This window comes from Erythrolamprus reginae, chromosome 5 (genome assembly GCF_031021105.1).
Source record: "Erythrolamprus reginae isolate rEryReg1 chromosome 5, rEryReg1.hap1, whole genome shotgun sequence".
Taxonomy (NCBI): domain Eukaryota; kingdom Metazoa; phylum Chordata; class Lepidosauria; order Squamata; family Dipsadidae; genus Erythrolamprus; species Erythrolamprus reginae.
The window spans coordinates 68,825,653-68,849,266 of record NC_091954.1 but is presented as its reverse complement, the minus strand read 5'-3'; the positions used below and the strand labels follow the sequence as shown (position 1 = coordinate 68,849,266).

Here is a 23,614-nt window from a genome sequence, read left to right as displayed (position 1 = left end):
CCAATCCTGTAGGACAGAGGTCCCCAACCCTTTTTGCACCAGGGACCGGCTTTAAGCGATCAAGAGAGGAATGGGTGAATGAATGGACGGAGGGTGGGAAGGAAGGAAGGAAAGAGGGAAGGGACAGGAACAGAGGAAGGAAGCAAGGAAACTTATGAAAGGGGAGAGTAAGAGAGGAATGAGTGAAGGGAGGGAGGGAGGGAAGAAGGTGGGAATGAGAAAGAAAAGAAGAAATAGAGGAAGGGAAGGTAAAAGAGAGAAAGAAAAAGAGCAAGAAAGAAAGAAAGAAAGAAAGAAAGGGGGAAGGGACAGGAACAGAGGAAGGAAGCAAGAAAACTTATGAAAGGGGAGAGTAAGAGAGGAATGAGTGAAGGGAGGGAGGGAGGGAAGAAGGTGGGAAGGAGAAAGAAAAGAAGAAATAGAGGAAGGGAAGGTAAAAGAGAGAAAGAAAAAGAGCAAGAAAGAAAGAAAGAAAGAAAGAAAGAAAGAAAGAAAGAAAGGGGGAAGGGACAGGAACAGAGGAAGGAAGCAAGAAAACTTATGAAAGGGGAGAGTAAGAGAGGAATGAGTGAAGGGAGGGAGGGAAGAAGGTGGGAAGGAGAAAGAAAAGAAGAAATAGAGGAAGGGAAGGTAAAAGAGAGAAAGAAAAAGAGCAAGAAAGAAAGAAAGAAAGAAAGAAAGAAAGAAAGAAAGAAAGAAAGAAAGAAAGAAAGAAAGGGGGAAGGGACAGGAACAGAGGAAGGAAGCAAGAAAACTTATGAAAGGGGAGAGTAAGAGAGGAATGAGTGAAGGGAGGGAGGGAGGGAAGAAGGTGGGAAGGAGAAAGAAAAGAAGAAATAGAGGAAGGGAAGGTAAAAGAGAGAAAGAAAAAGAGCAAGAAAGAAAGCTGCAAGCACCCCCCCGAGCCCCCCAGGCCGGCTGCAACCTTTTAAAACACGCGCGCCGCTTCGCAGCTGTCTCCTGAAGCTGAACGCGGAAGTTAGCGTTTGGCTTCAGGAGACAGCTCCTTGGCGCTTGTATCTCGAATTTGGGCTTGTAAGTAGAACAAAAATATCTCTCCCCTCCCAGCTCTTATCTCGAGTTGCTCTTAAGTAGAGCAGCGCTTATGTCGGGGTTCCACTGTACTGTATATAGATAAGTACAGTAGTACCTCGTTATACGAACCCCTGGTCTTACGAACTTTTTGAGATACGAACCCAGGGTTCGGGATTTTTGTGCCTCTTCTTACAAACTTTTTTCGCCTTACGAACCCGCCGCTGCGAACGCTGAACCTGGATGTTTGGCAAAAGTTCGGGTTCGGGTTCCGCTGAGAAGCGCCGCCGCCCGGCTGTCACCTTTTGAAACAGCCGGGGGGCTTCTCGGCGTTCTTCTGAACGCCGAACCCAAACGTTTGACAAAAGTTCGGGTTTGGCGTTCGGGAGGCTGCTGAGAAGCGCCGCCACCCGGCTGTCACCTTGCCAAAAGAGCCGCGGAGGTGGGGAATCCCAAAAGGGAATTCCATGGGCGGAGCTTTGATGTCATGAAGACGTCCTTCCTGGCCGGTCGAAATGTGGACTCTAGGAAGAACGTCTCCGTGACGTCAAAGCTCTGCCCATGGAATTCCCTATTGGGATTCCCCACCTCCGTTTGAGCCTCCTGACCGGCCGACAGCTCCACGGCTCTTCTGGCAAGGTGACAGCCGGGCGGCGGGGCTTCTCGGCGGCCTCCCGAATCTGAACGCTGAACCTGAACTTTTGCCGAACTTCCGGGTTTGGCATTCAGGAGAAAGCTGAGAATCCCCTTGGCTGTTTCAAAAGGTGACAGCCGGGCGCCTGGGCTTCTCGGCGGCCTCCCGAACCTGAACCTTTGCCGAACTTCTGGGTTCGGTGTTCGGGAGAAAGCCAAGAAGCGCCCGGCTGTTTCAAAAGGTGATAGCCATGTGGCAGCGCCCAGCAGAGCGGTGTTTTTGCAAATTTTTTTTTTTGCTTACACGCATTAATCGGTTTTACATTGTTTTCTTTTCGCCTCACGAACCTCCTCCAGGAACCAATTAAGTTCGTAAGACAAGGTATCACTGTACTTGAAAAGATTCTACAATACCACTTCTCTTATTTAGGATATTGATGAACATCCCTCACATTCTGGATATAAACTGTTCTAACTACTACTCTCAAAACGTCGCTATAGAGCACTGCTATAGAGCAAGACAACGAGACACAAGAACAGTTTTTCCCCAAACGCCATCACTCTGCTAAATAAATAATTCCCTCAACACTGTCAAACTATTTACTAAATGCACTACCATTACTACTACTTTTTTTCTCATCATTCCTATCAGCTATCCCCTCCCACTTATGACTGTATGACTGTAACTTGTTGTTTGTATCCTTAAGATTTCTATTAATATTGTTTCCTGATTGTTTATTTGACCCCTATGACAATAATTAAGTGTTGTACCTCATGATTCTTGACAAATGTATATTTTATTTTATGTACGCTGAGAGCATGTGCACCAAAGACAAATTCCTTGTGTGTCCAATCACCCTTGGCCAATAAATAATTCTATTGTATTCTAATGTTGCTATTCCTGCGTATTCCTCATTCCTTATTATTTAATCAGCAAAGAAAAACAGTTAACATATCAAGAACTAGAACAAGAAAAATACAGGAGGAAGATTCTAAAGCAGGGTCTTATCAATTGGCTGAAGATGGATTTAATCTCCTTTATACCCCAACACTGCCAACTTTAGCTGGTGCATGGTTTTAGAATTTAGATCAACAAATCAGCTAGGTATGAAAAACCTAAGCTAAATTTACCTGTTCAACGATGGATGCCAATCGCCCCAGGGCTAGGCCACATTCATCACCTCGAGTGACAACAGCACTCCCCAATTTCACCACAATTCTCTTGGCATGCTTTAGCTCGCTTCGATGTGCGAAAGATTTGCCATGGGTGCGACTGAGGGGTACTGTGATAAAAGGTATGTTGCTCCATCCTCGGGCAGACTTATTTCTCAAGACGAGGTTAGGAGCCAGTAAGCCTGCAGTTGAAACATAGCAAAAGCATCAGCTGGACTTACCTATCCTAATTCCTCCTTCCTGGTCCCAAGTCTGAGATGGAATTCTCTCGAGACTTCCTGCTTGAAAACATTTGTCAAAGTAACCTCTCGGGCACAAACAAAGTATTCATAAAGGAAGATAATATTCCATGGGTTTCATGCTCATTATCCTTTCATTATCCATGTAGATCAGGACAGTATAATAACTTTTTAAAACAAATACTTAAGTAACATTAAATTAAATTCCAGAAATATGCTCAGAAGGTTCCACTGCTTGATGCTCTTTCCTTATTTATTTATTTATTTATTTATTTATTTATTTATTCAATTTATTTATTTATTCAATTTTTATGCCACCCTTCTCCTTAGACTCAGGGCAGCTTACAACATGTTAGCAATAGCACTTCTTAACAGAGCCAGGCTATTGCCCCCACAATCCGGGTCCTCATTTTACCCACCTCGGAAGGATGGAAGGCTGAGTCAACCTTGAGCCGGTGATGAGATTTGAACCGCTGACCTTCAGATCTACAGTCAGCTTCAGTGGCCTGCAGTACAGCACTCTACCTGCTGCACCACCCCGGGCTTATGATTGGTATGTAGGTTAAATACTCGACTTCCAACCACAATTGAACCCAAAAGGCCATTTTATGATATTTTTTGCTACTGTTAATTGAATTACTTGCAATTGTTAAGTGAATCATGTGATCTTTAAGTGAATCTAGCTTGCCCCATTGACTCTGCTTGTTGGAAGCCAGCTAGAAAGGTTTTAAATGGTGATCACGTGACCCTGGGACAGTTCAACTGTCATAAATACTGGCCTATTGCCAAGTGCCCAAATTCTGATCACACAATCATGGAGATTCTGTAATGGCCGTAAGTCACTTTTTTCAGTGCCGCGTAAATTCAAACAGTCATCAAATGAATGGTTCTAATGGTCCCTGTATTGATTTTTATAATTTTACATAATTTTAATAATTTTAATTTTAATCTGGATTTTATATTGCCTATTTTCATAGTTGTTGCAATTTGATTGTTATATGCTCCCCAGACTGGTGTTTTGTAAGATGGGCAGCCATATAAATGTGATAAGCAAATTACATTTTTCCTCTATTTTAAAAACATTTTAAAATATAAAGCTGTCTCATCTTAAAAAAAATAATAAACAAAAATTTAATAAGCAATGCTTGTTGAATAATCAATTCTTTTAATTGCAAAAGCAGGAACTCCAGTAAGACTCTCCAGTCCTTCCTATATGTCACTGACCTACATCCATTTGTATTTATGAAACCTGAAAACAGACACCGATAGGCAAATAAGGGAGTCAAACTGAAACCTATAGTAATTTTTCGGTTTCATCAAAACGTTGAACTCTTCCTCTAATCTAGAATAAACTTCAAAGTGGATGGAATATTTGCAATCAGTAACATTTCTGCTTTCGGGATCAAAGGGACTGCAGGACACAAGAGGGCAGAGTTGTCCCTGGCTACAGTGTTCCCTCGATTTTCGCGGGGGATGCGTTCCAAGACCGCCCGCGAAAGTCAAATTTCCGCGAAGTAGAGATGTGGAAGTAAATACACTACGTTTGGCTATGAACAGTATCACAAACCTTCCCTTAACACTTTAAACCCCTAAATTGCAATTTTCCATTCCATTAGCAACCATTTAGATTAGTACTCACCATGTTTATTTATTAAAGTTTATTTTAAAAAATATTTATTAAAAGCAGACGAAAGTTTGGCGATGACATATGATGTCATTGGGTGGGAAAAACCGTGGTATAGGAAAAAACCCGTGAAGTATTTTTTAATTAATATTTTTGAAAAACCGTGGTATAGACTTTTCGCGAAGTTCGAACCCGCGAAAATCGAGGGAACACTGTATGCGCGAAACAATGGTGCTGTTGTTGGCCACCAGTAGCGATCTAATAGGAAATTAAGATACCAGGTCTAGAATTCTGCCCAAATGCGCCCTGATAACAGGAAGATTCCCAGTCCTCTCATTCTCATACGTACAAGGATGGGATCCAGCCACATCGGACGCCTGCCAGAATCGACCTGAGGATCGCAGGGAAGGGAGAAGAGCCACTCGGCACAGCATTGTCAAAATCTTGATGAAGCCAAGAACACCTATAAGGAAGAGGGGTGGGGGGAAAGGAAAACTGGAATAATTTTGTATGGTACAATTTTCCCACTGCATATCAAAGAGAACTTCTACAGCTAATTAGAAAAAAAAATAAGGGAAAGCAGAATAATAGGGAATGCTTTTCAAAGTAGATTGGAAAATAATATTGTTAACATTAGCTAAAGATTTAGATTAGATTTATTGGATTTATATGCTGCCCCTCTCCGTAGACTCGGGGCGGCTCACAACAATGGTAAAAAACAATACATAGTAACGAATCTAATATTTAGCAATCTAAATTACAGTTTTAGGTTAAAAAATACAGAAGAAACCCCAATATATAAAAAACAAGCACACAATCGAATCATACACAGAAACTACATGGGCAAGGGGGAGATGTTTCAATTCCCCCATGCCTGACGGCAGAGGTGGGTTTTAAGGAGTTTCCGAAAGGCAAGGAGGGTGGGGGCAATCCTAATCTCTGGGGGGAGTTGGTTCCAGAGGGTCGGAGCCACCACAGAGAAGGCTCTTCCCCTGGGTCCTGCCAGGCGACGTTGTTTAGTCGACGGGACCCGGAGAAGGCCCACTCTGTGGGACCTAACCAGTCGCTGGGATTCGTGTGAATCATTGAAAATCTCTTAAATCCAGTGAGGTTAACAATTACGGAGTTCTTTGTGCTTTTATTTATGAGCCGTAGTGGCTCAGTGGTTAGAATACAATACTGTAGTGCAGGCTAATTCTGCTAATTCTGGTGATTTGGCCTTCCATTATTCTTCAGAAGTTGGTAAAATGAGGACCCAGCTTGTTGGGGGCAATATGCTGGCTCTGTAAACTGCTTGGAGAGGGCTGTAAAGCACTGTGAAGCTATATAAGTGCTATTGCTATTTAAGGTTTAAGACAAACACACACCACACTTAACATTGGAAAAATACCTACAGAAATTAAAGATAACTAAATCATCCTCAAATACACAATACTTTGAAACAATACTTTTTGTCAAGCAGGCCAAAAGTACACACTTTTATTTTTATGTACATAAAATTAAATGTGAAAGCACACTGACATTTTTAGGAACTTATCACAGAAATAAACCCAAATCCACAATAAAGACCCAAGTAGGACATTATTAAAGTATCAATTTGATATGCATACATCACCAAAGTTTAGAGTAAAGATCCAGAATTAATTAAAAGCACTGCTAATAATAAAAATCCCATATTTAACTGTTCCTTAAAAATAAGTATTTTTTACAATATTAATACTAATATACACATTACTAAGGTAAGATCTCTATTTATTGCAGAACTGAAGTTTCTCATTTTGAAAGCATTACATTCTTGTCCTGCTTTTCAATACTCTCTTGTAGTGGTTTCCATCCGGGCAACAAAAAGAGGTTAGTCAATTTATAAAGATACACAAAGAAGAATGGGGAGGGAGGGAAGAAAGGGTAGAAAAATAATATTTTAAGATTAGAGCAAAATGGTAAACTAATCACACATTTTATATCTCATTCGGGTCAAATGGATCTTTCCTCAATAAGGACAATTAACTGTCCTTGTTGCTTTGGCCAATGGATGGAGACAAGTCCATGAATGTTTAGTATACATGTTTTTAATAGGAAAGTGAACACAAGAACAAGGGGACACAATCTGAAGTTAGTTGGGGGAAAGATCAAAAGCAACGTGAGAAAGTATTATTTTACTGAAAGAGTAGTAGATCCTTGGAACAAACTTCCAGCAGACGTGGGTGGCAAATCCACAGTAACTGAATTTAAACATGCCTGGGATAAACATATATCCATTGTAAGATAAAATACAGGAAATAGTATAAGGGCAGACTAGATGGACCATGAGGTCTTTTTCTGCCGTCAGTCTTCTATGTTTCTATGTTGGGTTAGTTTATTATACTTATTAGGGTTTTAATTAATGTTTTATAACTTAGTTTTATATTTGACTTCTTTTTATTGTCTTGTATTTTATTGTCTTGTAAGCTGCCCTGAGTCCTTCGGGACTGGGTGGCATAAAATTTGAATTAATAAATAATAATAATAAATAAATGTCAACAGGCATTTGAGGGAGGAGGCAGTTCAGGGTTCCTAAATACTCCAACTCCAGTAATCACAATGTCTCTTGACCCCAGCATTCTTAGTAAGTGGGATCTGTTGCCTTCCAGGAACCAAAAATATGCTGTCTGCTAGCAGAAACTGGAAGTTGCATCTGTTTACTTCTGTGGCAACTTCTTTCCATATTATCCCATTCATTCTCCCACCCAAAGTAAAATTAAGTTATACTGGAATTAATTTACAGTGGCTTGTCACCTCTTGCCCTGGAGCACTTTAAGCTATTATTTAAAAAGCCGAAATGATTAACATTTTACATAAATACAAAATATAATAATAATAATAATAATAATAATAATAATAATAATAATAATAATTTATTAGTTTTGTATGCCGCCCCTCTCCCTCTTGTATGCGGCTCACAACAATAATACAAACAATATTATAGTAGAACAAATCTAATATTAAAAAAGCATATAAAACCCTATCATATTTTAAAAACCAAACAACGCATTCATACCAAACATAAAACAAAATATAAAAAAGCCTGGGGGAAAGGTGTCTCAACTCCCCCATGCCTGGCGGTATAAGTGAGTCTTGAGTAGTTTAACAGAAAGATATAAATATACCAAGTGCTTTAGTTTTATACTATTATAAGACATCATTTTTTTTAATGTTAAATTTGGGGTTGATACAAAAGCAACCATACACTACTATGTATTATAAACAATTTCCCCCCCGAAAGATATTTAAAACATGAATTGGTAAGGTGTTCAATAGCTGCCTTCACATTATTTCATCCAAATTTCTTGCATGCAATTCCTCGCAGCCAAGCATCACTATTTTATTAAAAGCAAGAAAGAAGTACATAAAACTTCAGTTTCCTGGCACTGGTTTGGCAGAATGAATCCAAAACAGAACTCTTGCAATAGATCCAAGAATTACATTTGCAACATATTGCTTCTACTGTTTAGCATTGTTACCTGTTTTTTATAACGAAAACACAGAAGGGAGAGGGAGATTTCCATCAGACGCAGCAGGAGAAATGACAAAAGGCATTTAATACCTCAAATCCCAGCAAAAGCATATTAGCCACCAATCCTAGAGCTGCTGGGATGAGCCACATCAGTTCCACCAGGAAGAGCTGCAAGTAGCTGATGCAACCCGATTCCCAACAACTGAAGCCTGGCCTCTCTTACACTAGAATGGCTGATGAAAAAAAGTTCCACGTTGCAGCGCAAAATCCAAGTTAAAGATTGAAGTGTCAACAAATGCTGCTCCCCACTGCTGAGATGCATCTCTCAGCCACTTACTAGTCACAATCTCCTACAAACACCCACTTTTCTCCATTTAATAGCTTCCCATTGTGTTCTATTAATTATTACATTTGTACAGATCACAAAGAATAAAGTGCATGCATACTGTACCAAATAAATGCATATCGTACCTATTACTAAATATGAATTTTTCCTTTGACGAACAAGAAGGGCCCAAAATTCAAATTCTTCTTCTTCTTCTTCTTCTTATTATTATTATTATTATTATTATTATTATTATTATTTATTAGATTTGTATGCCGCCCCTCTCCGTATCGAAGTTCTCAATCTTATAAATTTTCTTTAACAGTCACAGTCATCATGCATGCATTAATATAAGTGGACTATATATTGTTTATTAACAGAAAAAACTTTAAAATGTGTAAAGGTGGGATGCTGTTCTCAAAGGCCCTCATTATCATGTTGGTGAAATTCAAAAGTAGAGGTATAACAAGCAGGAAGAGGGAGATTATGATCCCGCTATATAGAGTGCTGGTGAGACCACGTTTGGAATACTGTGTTCAGTTCTGGAGACCTCACCTACAAAAAGATATTGACAAAATTGAACGGGTCCAAAGACGGGCTACAAGAATGGTGGAAGGTCTTAAGCATAAAACGTATCAGGAAAGACTTCATGAACTCAATCTGTATAGTCTGGATGACAGAAGGAAAAGGGGGGACATGATCGGAACATTTAAATATGTTAAAGGGTTAAATAAGGTCCAGGAGGGAAGTGTTTTTAATAGGAAAGTGAACACAAGAACAAGGGGACACAATCTGAAGTTAGTTGGGGGAAAGATGAAAAGCAACATGAGAAAATATTATTTTACTGAAAGAGTAGTAGATCCTTGGAACAAACTTCCAGCAGACGTGGAAGATAAATCCACAGTAACTGAATTTTAAACATGCCTGGGATAAACATATATCCAACCTAAGATAAAATACAGAAAATAGTATAAGGGCAGACTAGATGGACCATGAGGTCTTTTTGTGCCGTCTGACTTCTATGTTTCTATGTTTCTAAGTAAGCCATGGTCTATTTTTATCAATTTTGCTGATCATTCACCTCTTAGACACAATTTGTTGCTTCTTCCCCTGGGTCACATGTAAACAATTCTACTGAACAGGAATCAAGTATACAATCAGATCAACAAACTGTTCAAAACATCTTGTCTGTATCCTTATGCCTCATCAACCAAGGATGACCCCTTTCAGCCAGAGTACATGGTGCCCTGACTCCATAAGATCAATTCCAAGGTTATTGTCAGGCCTGGGCTTTGCTGAAACTACTGTACTAAAAAAAGTCATGGTGACATCTTTACGTCTAGTAGACAAAACTGCTAGTATAGGTATTGCTGTATATAGCCGCAGGAAAAAATTGGCAGCTACTTGAAATAAGATAAATAGTTGCTAGTAAAATGCATAAAAGGCTCATCAACTTTTCTCTACATGAAAATCATCTCAATGTTGAAAAAAATTATATTCTGTAATATCCAAAGTATAAGACTTGATAAAGAAAAGGACTTATTGCCATAACAATTCTTGGGGTGGGCCAAGCAACAACTTCTCATTTTATGTAGAAATAGCAGTTCTCTTCTTCTTCCCCATCTTCATCCGAGTATACACAGTTTCTTAACCTTCACTGACATGAAAACAAATTACCACATGTGAAACTACTCTCAGTGCAATAAAACTAAGTAGAAACCAGACAAGTAAATTCTGTACCAAAATCAATCTTCTGGACTAACACTGTTGCTGAGGGCTCTAGCTAGCAAGCCACAACGCTATACAGTGGTACCTCTACCTAAGAATTCCTCTACTTAAGAACTTTTCTAGATAAGAACCGGGTGTTCAAGATTTTTTGCCTCTTCTCAAGAACCATTTTCTACTTAAGAACTTGAGCCCGGAAAAATTTCCCATGAAATTTGAGAGCGGCACAAAGGCCTGGTCAGTTTCCTGGCATTTCCCCTTTAATCCTGGCCATCTTGGGTTTTTCTGGGCTCCCAGAGGAGCCTTTCAGTGGCGCTTAAGGAGGCTGTGGAAGTGTCGAGCGAACAAAGCATTTTCCTTTCTCTGGGTGGTTGGAGAGGGAATAAACCATTTCGCTGTGGTGATTGCCTCGTGCTGTCTCCCATACACCCGGCATGAGGTTGCCTCCCGGAGCGCCTGGGCTCAGAAAGGCAAAAGGGGACGCTTTGCCCCAGCCGGATCAACTCGGCTTCAGACAAACCGAGAAGTCACCACAGTGAAGGAAAGGCTACAAAGCGAGCGAACAGGAGGAGAAGGGAGTCCTTCAGCATGGGAAGGAAGAGGAAGCAGGTAGCAGCAGCAGCTGCCGCCTTTCAGTCAAAGGAGTGGGAGGTTCCCCCTCTTGCCCGCCTGGGTTTCTCTCTCTGGTGCAGTGTATGGGAGGCAGCCTCGTGCCGGGTGTATGAAAAGCGCGTTCCCTCCTCGCCGCCTCAGAGTCTCTCTCTTTTTTTTAAGCCTTAAAGTTTTGGAATTTTTTTGTTCCCCTCACCTTACCTTCCTTCGGCAGCAACTGTCCTCCTCCTCCTCCCGCCCAAATTCTGAGCTTTTATTTCTTTCCTAATGGGTTTGCACACATTATTTGCTTTTACATTGATTCCTATGGGAAAAATTGCTTCTACCTACAAACTTTTCTACTTAAGAACCTGGTCACGGATTAAATTCTTAAGTAGAGGTACCACTGTATTTCATTTTACCCACCCTTATTTTCTGACTTCTTAAATATACAGTGCAACTTCTTGTTTTGTTTTAGATAAGGATGCTGTACTTCCAGAAAAGCTGGATTTGTCTAAACAGGTGGATACTTCTTTTATTTCTCATTCCTATTTTTGCTCAATTTTCCTCAGTGCCAAACTAGCTAAGTTAATTTTTAAGTGGAATATACGTCCAGGAGAAATGGTAGAATGCAAATGACAAAAGCCATATTAAAAAATTCATAATCATCTTTCTTTAATTCATCAATTTTCAAAGACTGTGAGGGTGAAAAGTGAAGAAGAAAAATATGTGAAAAAGAAACTTAATTATTCTGGGCTGAGAAGAAATAAAAAATAGTTTCTCTGCATCTTGCAAGATAACAGAGAACAAAAGAGAAAAGTTTGAGGGATTAAGAAAGAGCTCTTGCACTAGCGTGTTCCCAAAAGCATCTAAGTCCCAAATAAATGGTTTTCTCCCTTTGAATTTTGATATACAGTGGTACCTCGTGATACAAACCCCTCGTGATACAAACCCCTCATGACACAAACCCCTCATGATACAAACCCCTCATGATACGAACCACCCCTCGTGATACGAACCCGGGGCTCAGAAATTTTTTGCCTCTTCTTACGAACTTTTTTCGGCTTATGAACCCACCGCAGATCGCAAAATGGCGCTCCGCTGAGCGCCGCGGCCCAGCTGTCACCTTCTGAAACAGCCGGGGGGCTTCTCGGCATTCTCCTGAACGCCGAACCCGGAAATTTGGGTTCGGGTGGCCGCCAAGAAGTGTCCGGCTGTTTCACAAGATGACAGCCAGGCTGCGGCGCTCGGTGGAGTGCCGTTTTTGCGATTGGCGGCAGCATTTTTGGCCAATCTGGAGGCTAGAAAGGAGGTGGGGAATCCCAATAGGGAATTCCATGGGCAGAGCTTTGACGTCACAAAGATTTTTTTTGCAATTTTCTTTTTGCACGGATTAATCGCTTTTACATTGTTTCCTATGGGAAACAATGTTTTGTTTTACGAACTTTTCACCTTATGAACCTACTTCCGGAACCAATTAGGTTCGTAAGACGAGGTATTACTGTATTGCTGATAGTTTGAAGGGAAGCATGTTTCCTAATGCACAGATCTTGCTGCCTTGGCACTTTAGATGCAAGAATCTTAGTTTTGTAGTGCTCCTGAGATTACTTTGACTTGTAAGGCTAACTGATCGCTAGCTCTCATTCTGAGCTATACAACAGCTTTGCTATGGGATTCTGTATTTCTTATAGAAGATGGAAATAAGTGTTTTTATCCAAAACTGCTCTTGGTGCTAAGTAAAATTGTCAGCATTTTCTCAAATTTTTAATGAAGAATCCAGAACTTTTGCTAGCTAGGAAGTAAAAACTAACTAACTTGAAAGCTCCTCCAAGTCTGACCTGGTGAGTAACTGGAGGAGAGATGAAGAAATATCCCCTGTAGGCTCAACTGGAGAGTTGGACGGTTAATAGCAAACCATTTCTTGTGTTGCCCAAGATAATTACAGACATGTCCATGAAGTCAACAACTTACTGAGTTTGATTGGAGATTTTCCATCAGAAAATTTGCTTTGACTTGCAGGCTATGTCACTACATGTCCCCTTCCCTTATTACTAATCTCATACCATGCCCCCTCATGAAACTATAGAATATCCCTTCTGAGCTCCCATATGGAAATATAAAATACAGTATAATAGAAATTTGGCTACATATGATGATGGGGCTCAAGGCACATCATCAATACAGCATTCAATTATTCCCCAGCTCTCTTGACCCTGGAAATCACACCCAGGAAAGATACATTTAGGTCAGTGAGTGTGAACGTAGGATATCTACGTTTATTAGTGATTTTATCTCTACTATAAACATTCTACTTGACAGATTTAACTTTGTATTTGCACACATTCATGCAAAAGTAAACAGATTTAGACAATTTTTTCTCCTATTTGTAGAATGTTTTCTGGACTGTGGAGTCAGATTTTTGCAGCCAGTCAATTTTTGAAGCATTGGGCACTTATATCAATTGTGTGTGACCTGCATAGGTTCACAAATGCCTTATCCATAAGATTGGCAGGAATGAGAAAGGATTTGGGACGTCATGCTTTCTTGCTACAAACAAGTAACACATATTTTAGTGCAAGGAGGGGGGGGGGAGAAAGGTAAAAACAGAATCCTAGCTTTACTGAATAGAAGATGGTAATCAGGTAAATAAAAAAATGGGGCAGGAAACTTGCTTCCACTAAACACAGTCTTGCAGCATTCAACAATTTATTCAGAGCAGTACAAGGGCTGCTTCCAAATGCAATAGCAAAATTTGGCTCATCCATTCAGAAATATTCAGGGCACAATTCAAAGTGCTGGCTATGACCTATAAAGCCCTACATGACTTAGGATCAGACTGCCTACAGGACTGCATTGCAGTGGCCGGTTAGGTCCAACAAAGTTGGCCTTCTTCAGGTTCCACTGGCCAAGCAAAGTCGTCTGGCGGGGCCTAGAGGTAGAGCCTTCTCTGTGGCAGCCCCAGCCCTCTGGAACAAACTCCCTCCGGAGATACATACCGCCTCCTCCCTCCTGGTCTTTCATAAAATTCTGCAGACCTACCTCTGCCAGCAGGCATGCGGGCCGTGAGCCACGAGATTGCCCCTGGCTGATATGAATTATTGAATTGGATGAATGTGGATGACTGCATAAAGGGTTATAGATTTTTATTAATTTTGTAGATGTTTTATTAAAATTATTAGATTTCTCATATACACTGCTCAAAAAAATAAAGGGAACACTTAAATAATACAATATAACTCCAAGTAAATCAAACTTCTTTGAAATCAAATTGTCCACTTAGGAAGCAACATTGATTGACAATCAATTTCATATGCTGTTGTGCACATTCAAATTTGTACAGAACCAAGTATTCAATGAGAATATTTCATTCATTCAGATCTAGGATGTGTTATTTGAGTGTTCCCTTTAATTTTTTGAGCAGTATATATTGTTGTATTCACAATATATATGAGAAATGAACCCTGAGTCACTTCAAGAAGGGCGGCATAGAATCAAATAAATAATGTAATGTAATGTAATGTAATGTAATATAATATAATGTAATATAATTAATCAAATACTGTGGCTCCTACAAATGGCTTCCCCAAAACATATGAAGGTTCAGTGATAATCTTAAACTATGGTTCACTGAATTTGAAAATGGATCAAAATCTCTCATTATAAAGAACAGAATGAAAATGTACAAGCCCCAAACTTACCTAGCATATGCTCATAATAATCAACAATTTAGAAATTCACGCAAATTAATTATAATTCCCCTGCAACACTACAATGCTACATAGTATTCTATAATATGCATACAATTTCCACTCTCAGCATTGCAATTATATTGCAACTGATTTCTGCTGTCTTGTTTTATATCTCAGTCAATGAGAAGTAAATAGAAAATTGATAAACCCGTTTCTCTCTTACCCCCAAAATGTCAGTTTCAATTTGGAAAATTCTAGTCCTTTGCTATTACTACCCCTTCTTTAAAGATATAAATTATTTTAGTGGAAGACAATGATCACATATTCTTTAATCAGAGCAAATAAATTATAACAAGTAAAGTATGTAAATTGATAATCATTTCACAAAGATTTTTTTTTCAAAATTTGTAGTACGATATGCTAATTACATACTTAAAATATAATTTCAAGATGAATTATATGAAAACTGCATATGACAAAATGAAAACTTGCGTGAAAAAAATGTATACTCACCATTTAATATAGGAGACAAAAATTAATCTGATGTCAAAACAGGACTTACCTGTATGGCATTGGTTTAGTTCTCTTTGGAAAAATTCTAGTGCAGGACTTAGCAAGCTATAACAAATCCAACTCGTCCAGTCTGGCAATCTGTGGTAGCTTGTGCCTCACATTTTAGAGGAAAAATACAGCTGCCCCCACCCCACTAATTACACGTAGATCCAATCAAGTAGCATAGAGCAACAGGAAAATTCCAGATCAAAGGAAGGAGTAAACAAGAGAAATAAAGGAAGATGTAATTGCTGTCAATTAGGTAGAGGTTCCACTGTATAGCATTTGTAATAGAGTTCATGTATGTGTATCTATCCGGTTGGGGCTAAACTTTCAGAATTTCTCACCATTAGAACATGAACACTGGGATTGCTGGAAATAACATTCCAGCAACATTTGAAAAATCCACAAATTTCCCAAATCTGGTATAAGATAGACATGTGATTAGTATTCTTCCCACCCCCCAAAAAAGGTTACAGGGTAGCAGTGCATACCTGTATTATTTTCTGTTCAATATCTGACTGATGTCTCCAACAGGAAATCCTTCACTTTGGAACAGAGGTCTTCAAACTTGGCAATTTTAAGACATGTGGACTTCAACTCCCAGAATTGGGAGTTGAAGTCCACAAGTCTTAAACTTGCCAAGTTTGGGGACTCCTGCTTTGGAACATTCACCTCACAATAAAACTGATGCATCTGATAAACCAGTGTTTCCCAACCTTGGCAACCTTAAGATATTTGGACTTCATCTCTCAGAATTCCCCAGCCAGCATTTGCTGGCTGGGGAATTCTGGGAGTTGAAGTCCAAATATCTTAAGGTTGCCAAGGTTGGGAAACACGATAAACAACTCTGGTCTACTTCATCAAACTGTTATGATATGGAAGTTCCCACCTCCCTATTTCTTATTTGAAGAAAACAGCAGAAATTATTTATCAAATACAGTGATCCCCCGATTATCGCGAGGGTTCCGTTCCAAGACCCCTTGCGATAATCGTAAACTCGCGATGTAGCGGCACGGAAGTAAAAACACCATCTGCGCATGCGCGTCCTGTTTTCCATGGCCGCACATGCGCAGATGGTGGAGTTTGCGTGTGGGCGGCGGGGAAGACCCCTTCGGCCGCCCAACAGCTGATCTGCTCCGCAGCGCGGCAGCAGCGAGGAGCCGAAGATGGGGTTTCCCCGTTGCCCAGGCAACGGGGAAACCCCAAGATCGCTTGCCGCTTGCCCGTTCGCCCGCCCGCCCGGCTCCTCGCTGCTGCGGCGCTGCAAGCGAGCAGCCGGGCGGGCGGGCGAACGGGCAAGCGGCAAGCGATCTTGGGGTTTCCCCTTTGCCTGGGCAACGGGGAAACCCCAAGATCGCTTGCCGCTTGCCCGTTCGCCCGCCCGCCCGGCTGCTCGCTTGCAGCAGCTGAGTCCTGAAACCAGACGGCAAAGGCGAACTTCCGCATTTGGCTTCGGGACTCAGCTGGGAAGCGGCGCTGGGGTTTCCCCACCGCCCACGCAAACTCCTCGCTGCCGCCCGCCCGCCCTTCGCCCGCCCACGCCGTTCACTCGCGCCGCTTCCCAGCTGAGTCCTGAAGCCAGACGGCAAAGGCGAACTTCCGCGTTTGGCTTCGGGACTCAGCTGGGAAGCGGCGCTGGGGTCTTACTGGCCGCCCACGCAAAGGGGAAACCCCGGCTCCTCGCTGATGCCCGCCGCTTGCCCTCCCGCCAGCAAGAGGGGGAAGACCCAGGGAAGCCGCCCAGCAGCTGATCTGCCCGGGGAACGCAAACTCCACCATCTACGCATGAGTGGCCATAGAAAAAAGGGGCGCGCATGCGCAGATGGTGTTTTTACTTCCGGGTGGAAAAATCGCGATATAGCGATTAGCAATGATCGAGAGCGCGAAACTCGGGGGATCACTGTACATATTGGCTTCTATTTTAACATGTCCAAGCCTGACTAAGGATTCAGGAAATAATCTGAGATATCATTTTTATTCAAATGTGTATTTACACCAACCTAAAAACAATTTATACCTAATTATTTCAAAAAAAATTGTGATAAAAGCAAAGGTTTTCTCCCTTGGCAACACTGCCATGTTTTCAGATAATTTTCATTTAAAATAAACTGACATGAGCAAATCAGATTTCCTTCTAGCTTCTTTATTTACAAAAATATCTCTATTCCCTATGTAAGTCCTAAATGTACAGTGTTCCCTCGATTTTCGCGGGTTCAAACTTCGCGAATAGCCTATACCACAGTTTTTCAAAAAATATTAATTAAAAAATAATTCGCGGTATTTTTTCTATACCATGGTTTTTCCCGCCTGATGATGTCATACGTCAAAAACTAATAATTTTTGCAAACATATAACAAAAAAAAATTATTGTTAATAAATAATTATGTTTATAAATATCAGGATCACTAAGTGAGTATTCAATGGTGAGTACCAGTAATAATGGTGAGTAAATGGTTGTTAAGGTAATAAGAAATGGTAATTTAGGGTTTTAAAGTGTTAAGGGATGGCTTGTGATACTGTCCATAGCAAAAAATTGTGTTTTTACTTCCGCATCTCTACTTCGCGGAAATTTGACTTTCGCGGGCGGTCTCAGAACGCATCCCCCGCGGAAATCGAGGGAACACTGTATTCTTAGAAAATACAGGTAGTCCTTGACTTATAACCATTCATTAGTGACCGTTCTAAGTTACAATGGCACTGAAAGAAGTGACTTATGACTATTATTTACATTTACAGCATCCCAATGGTCACATGATAAAATTTCAGACACTTGGCAAAGTCTGGTTCATATTTATGATGGACGCAGTGCCCCAAGGTGAATTGATCACCTTTTGTGATCCTCTGACAAGCGAAGTCAATGTTCATTTAACCACCGTGTTACTAACTTAATAACTGCAGTGATTCACTTAACAACTGTGGTAAGAAATGTCATTAAATGGGACAAAACTCACTTAACTGACTCGCTTAACAATATAAATTTTGGGCTCAATTTTGGTCATAAGTTGAGGACTACCTGCAAACATTCCAGTGTTTCAGGGGCTGCCACAAAGAAAAGGGGGTCGATTTATTTTCCAAAGCACCAGAAGGCAGGACAAGGAACAATGGGTGGAAACCAATCAAGGAAAAAAACAACTTGGAATTAAGGAGAAACTTCCTAACAGTGAGGACAATTAACCAATGGAACAGCTTGGCTTCATAAATTGTGGGTGTTTCATCACTGGATGTTTTTAAGAAGAGACTGGAGTAGGCGGCACTTGTCTGAAATGATAAGGTCTGCTTCTTGAGCAGGGGGGCTGGACTAGAAGACCTCCAAGTTCCCTTCCGGCTCTATTCTATTCTACATGCCATTTGCTTGAAAGTATGCCAGATGCCTGGAAATAGGACAAAGGTAAGCTGGGATTACTGATGGGCAGGAAGCCTTATGGAAATATATTGAGGGAGGCCACAGCAACATATTTCCATTCAAAACATTTGATAATGTGTGTGCCTCCCATTACAATCTGTGAGGAAGCCAACGTATATATTATTTTTAAATATTCAAGAAAAGGCCTGCTTCAAAAAGGTTTCCTATTGTAATAGTGAGTTAAGAAGCAAATGTGTATGCCATAGCACAAGACAACAAATTGTCAATCTTTTCCCATCGACTAAACAATGTCGTTTGGCGGGTCCCAGGGGAAGAGCCTTCTCTGTGGCGGCACCGACTCTCTGGAACCAACTCCCCCCCGAGATTAGAACTGCTCCCACCCTCCTTGCCTTCCGTAAACTCCTTAAAACCCACCTTTGCTGTACAATTTATGTATAGTATATTTGTATGTATGTCTGCTTAATAATGGGGTTTTTAAACGTTTTTAAATTATTACGGTAGATTTGTTATGAATTGTTCTATTGCTGTTGTGAGCCGCCCCGAGTCTACGGAGAGGGGCGGCATACAAATCTAATAAATAAATAAAATAAATAAATATGTACGATCCTATAGTTGAGTCATGAAATCTGGACATATATATCTTTTTTTTCTCTCAAAGAGCCAGCATATGAAACAAACACACATCCTCTCCCCCACTATTTCTTAAGCAATAACATATTTGCTTTTTTTAAATAGCGCTTCTGAAATCTACCTACTCACAAGAATCTTATCTCAAAGTTCCTGAAAGTCCAGCATAAACTTTTTATCAAGCCAAACAGCCAACTAAGGTGAGATTGTAAGAGGATACTACAGCTTTCTCAAATTGAAAATGTTGTGATTTAACTTCTCTATATTAAAATTGCTTTGCAAAACGTTCTTTGACATGAAACACTAGATGTCAAATTGAACTGTTAACATAAACTTAAACCATCATTGTATTATGTTGCTACAAGGACAATGCACATTCTCAAACAACCAACCTCCTCCAATCTGGTGCCCTGAATTTTTTCAACTCCTGTAATAAGCCTTCCTTCCTTCCTTCCTTCCTTCCTTAGGTGCAGTATTTATTTATTATTGGGATTTATAGGCTGCTCAACTCCTTATGAACTCTGGGCAGCGCACAGCAATATAAAAACAATAAAACAATTTTAAGAAACTCTTAATATTAATCTAAGGCAAGATGAAAGGATTTACCGGCTCCAGGTGATGTATTAATTATTATTAATGTATTAATTAATAATGTATTAATTATTCAATACATCAGAAGGGCACTAGATGAAGCTTTTATTTAAAAAACCTGGTGTATGGGGGATGAAAAGTTAGCCAGAGTTAAAATTCTTGCAATAAATGTTTCAGGCCAGCAAATGAATACACTGGTGGTACTTTCACTCTTATCTTTAAAATGTTACAGAACACTGTGACTAAGAGAAAAGGATGAAACAGATTTTTATATAATTTGGGACAAATGGTATGCATGGTTGAATAAGAAAAATAAAACAAATTGAGATTAGTAGTATAGAGGTGATATAAATGTGAATTCTTAGAACTGTACAATAGAGTAGAGATAAGTGCAAATTAAACATCAATGTGATTAACATCATGAGTGCTAAATCTAATCATTTTTAGGATAGATAAAGCACTAAGACATAGTAGAAGGAGAGATTAAATAACGATACATAAAACTACATAAAATTATCAAGAATGTATGCTGAAGATTTGGAAGTTTGGAGAGAAACATTTAAATATGTTAAAGGGTTAAATAAAGTTCAGAAGGGAAGTGTTTTTAACAGGAAAGTGAACACAAGTACAAGGGAGCACAATCTGAGGTAAATTGGAGGAAAGATCAGAAGCAACATGAGAAAATCTTATTTTACTGAAAGAGTAGTAGATGATTGGAACAAACTTCCAGCAGCCGTGGTTGGTAAATCCACAATAACTGGATTTAAACATGCCGGGGGGGGGGGGGGAAATATATCCACCCTAAGATAAACATACATCCTTCCTACTACAGGAAATAGTAAAAGGGCAGACTAGATGGACCATAGTCTTCTATGTTTCTATTTTTAACAAAACCTTTTTTTTCCTTATGCTTTTTTTTCTTTTGGGGTGCGTTTTTTATTTTATTTTTTGTTTTTGTCTTTAACTTTCCTTCCATCATTTTTCCCATCATGATTATGTATATGTAAAGTTTGTATACGTGTGTTAAATATCTCAATAAAATCTTTTATTTTAAAAAAATGCTCTCTTGCATTGCATCCCACAATCGCTAACAAAGCTTGTGTCCCAGCCACATGCAATTTAGAGGTGGGAAGTACCGTCATCTATAGTCGTAATTGAGAGTTAATCTCCAAGAATGACCCAAGTAGTCGTCGGCCGCAGAGGTTTGGGAACTCTGGCCTCTGTAGAGATAAAGATCCACACAGACACAGAGGACTGGGAAAGGGCTATTGATGGAAGCTTTCAGACACTTGTGCAAAAAGAACGCAGCTTCCTCCTCCACGCTGGAAAGGGAGGCTATGTAGACCCTCGCGCCTCGCACACTCCGAAGCAGAGGCCGAGATCCCAGCCCCGGCAGCCCCGCCCAGCGCAAGAACAACGCGACCGGACCCCGACAGCCCTGGACCGAGCTCTGCCAGCTCTGCCCCCCCACCCCCATCGCTAAGTTACGAACCTCGGAAGCTGCAGCCGAAGCCACGCGAACGCGCCCAGCGAATCCGCCGGACAGCGGTGACTTGTCAGCTTAGGGACTTCCGGCCGATGGCCCGCCCCCTCAGGCTCCGCCCCCCTTCGATGATTGCTTCGTGGCATCCCTTGTCCTCCTGCTTTTGTTGCTGCCTTTTATTTTCCTCCTTTTGCCTTGTGAATTGTGACCTTTAAAGGCGAGTCGGAGGTTGAATGGATCTATTGATTACTGGCCTGAGATAGTTGCTAACTTTAGTTTGAATGAGGATTTTCGAGGAAGCGCGCCACTTCTGGGACAAACTTAAAACTCTGCTTCATCCTATCTTTCATGCTTCTCAGCCTGTCGATTCTGAAGGAGGACTTTTTAATTGATTTTTATAATAGTAAAATATTCACACAACACATAACAATGTGCTCAATGTTCAAAGTGCCCACCACCAAACAATATTCATACCCCTCCACCAAAATGGGGACATATTTTCTATACAGTATACCATTTTATGAACAGTATATCTATTTACATATTATAACGTAATTCTAATTTATTCTTTATACCTGGGTCTCGAATTGTACTGACCACATATCCTCTTACCTTGTCCCATCATCCCATCAGTTCCCACAGATTAGTTTCATTGGCCGAATTCATCCTCTTATCCATAATCTCAAACCGAATATTTATTTATTTATTTAGTTAGTTAGTTAGTCCAATACACAATAATACACAATGAAGGTAATAGAAGACACCTTTGAGGAAATAGAATTAGAGAAAGAATAGAAGAGAGAATATAGGATAAAATAAATCAATAAGAGAATAGAATACAGTATATAGGGATAGAAGAGAAGATATGACCCACCATGTAGCAAAAATATTCTCAAATCGCCCTGCGCTCTTTTTTTTTAGTAGGCTGGAACAACTATGAGGGGAGTCGGTGATAATATTATTAAATATTAAATTTTGTATTTGTTTTTTATTGTACACTGTCAGAAGGGCAGCTTATAAATCTAAATAAATAATAAATATAAGCACGTGGCTACATTTCTTATATTGTGGGTAGACCTCTGTACTAATTTGGAGAATTAGAGCAGGGCAAATATTTCGTTTTTAATAATAATTTGATTTTTAAGTTTTAAAAATACGAAAGTTTTAAAAGCAAGTTAAAATGTGCAAAATGAAAAGAATGGAAAAATAGAAAAGAAAAAAGATATAAAGGAGTAGCTTTCAATCTTTACTGCAGTTATAAACTATGAATTTACTCCCCTAAAGTTACATTGTTACCCTCTATGGAAACTTCAAAACCATAAATCCCAAGTTGTCTTTTCTTTTTTTAACCCAAAAAGTTCACAAGGTATTTCTAATCAGCATTTCAGGTAGTTGACCTTCAATTACAATAGAACCCCAAATTTCTGTTGCTGAGACATTTCTTAAGTGAGCTTTTCTTCATTTTATGACCTTTCTTGCCAGTTATTAAGTAAAGTACCACAGTTAATACAGATAAACCTAAACATACAACCACAATTGAGCCCAAAATTTATGTTGAGACTTTAGATGAATTGTGCCCCATTTTACAACTTTTCTTGCCAGTTGTGAAGTGAATCATTGCAGTTGATAAATAAGTAAACAGTTGTTAAGTGAATCTGGCTTGTCAGAAGGACACAAAAAATTACATGACCTTGAGACTCAGCTAGGGTCATAAATGAAAAACAGTTGCCCAGCATCTGAATTTTGATCACAGATTTATGGGAACAGCACAATGGTCATGAGTGTGAAATACAATTTTAAGTCACTTTTTTCATTTCCATTGTAATTTCAAATGGTCACTAAATGAACTGTTGTTAAGTTGAGGACTATCTATAAATTCAAATGTAGCTTTTTCCATGCTAAGAAAGATAAAATGAGATTTCTGATTCACATTTCTAAGACAGATTTTAAAAAGCTTTATAAGCTGTAGATATTTTTTAGTATCATATCAATGGTACATCTTTCTCTTTAAGACTGTAACATAGTGTAAATTTCAGTCTTATCAACACATATTTTTCCATTGTTCAACCTGTATATTATGACCAAATTTTATCCCACTTTATTGTACATTCTTTCACTTGTTGTCTTTCAAATTGAATCTGAATGTTGCAGTACTTAAAAACTTTGTTTTGCTCAAAGTGGGTGGGTTTTTTATTTTATTTTTTTATTTTTGTCTTTAACTTTCCTTCTATCATTTTTCCCATCATGATTATGTATATGTAAAGTTTGTATATGTGTGTTAAATATCTCAATAAAATCTTTTATTTTAAAAAAATGCTATAGAAGGCTCTCTTGCATTGCATCCCACAATCGCTAACAAAGTTTGTGTCCCAGCCCACATGCAATTTAGAGGTGGGAAGTACCGTCATCTATAGTCGTAATTGAGAGTTAATCTCCAAGAATGACCCAAGTAGTCGTTGGCCACAGAGGT

General features: G+C 39.7%; 1 protein-coding gene across 3 annotated transcripts in view; it reads right to left on the bottom strand.

Moving 5' to 3' along the window:
- Positions 1-21,254, bottom strand: part of ALDH18A1 (aldehyde dehydrogenase 18 family member A1) — a 45,741-nt gene extending 24,487 nt beyond the window's left edge. Inside the window, exons 1-3 of one of the 3 annotated variants that reach the window (XM_070752982.1) lie at positions 21,154-21,254; positions 5,051-5,164; positions 2,797-3,020 (exon numbers count right to left, since the gene is read on the bottom strand). In XM_070752982.1, coding sequence (XP_070609083.1) covers positions 2,797-3,020; positions 5,051-5,135 — 309 coding nt within the window. In that variant the 5' untranslated portion in view covers positions 5,136-5,164; positions 21,154-21,254. Of the gene's footprint in view, positions 1-2,796; positions 3,021-5,050; positions 5,165-8,201; positions 8,364-21,153 lie in introns of those variants that run through there. The other 2 variants (XM_070752980.1, XM_070752981.1) reach the window with 2 other exon arrangements.
- Positions 21,255-23,614: the final 2,360 nt, after the last annotated feature.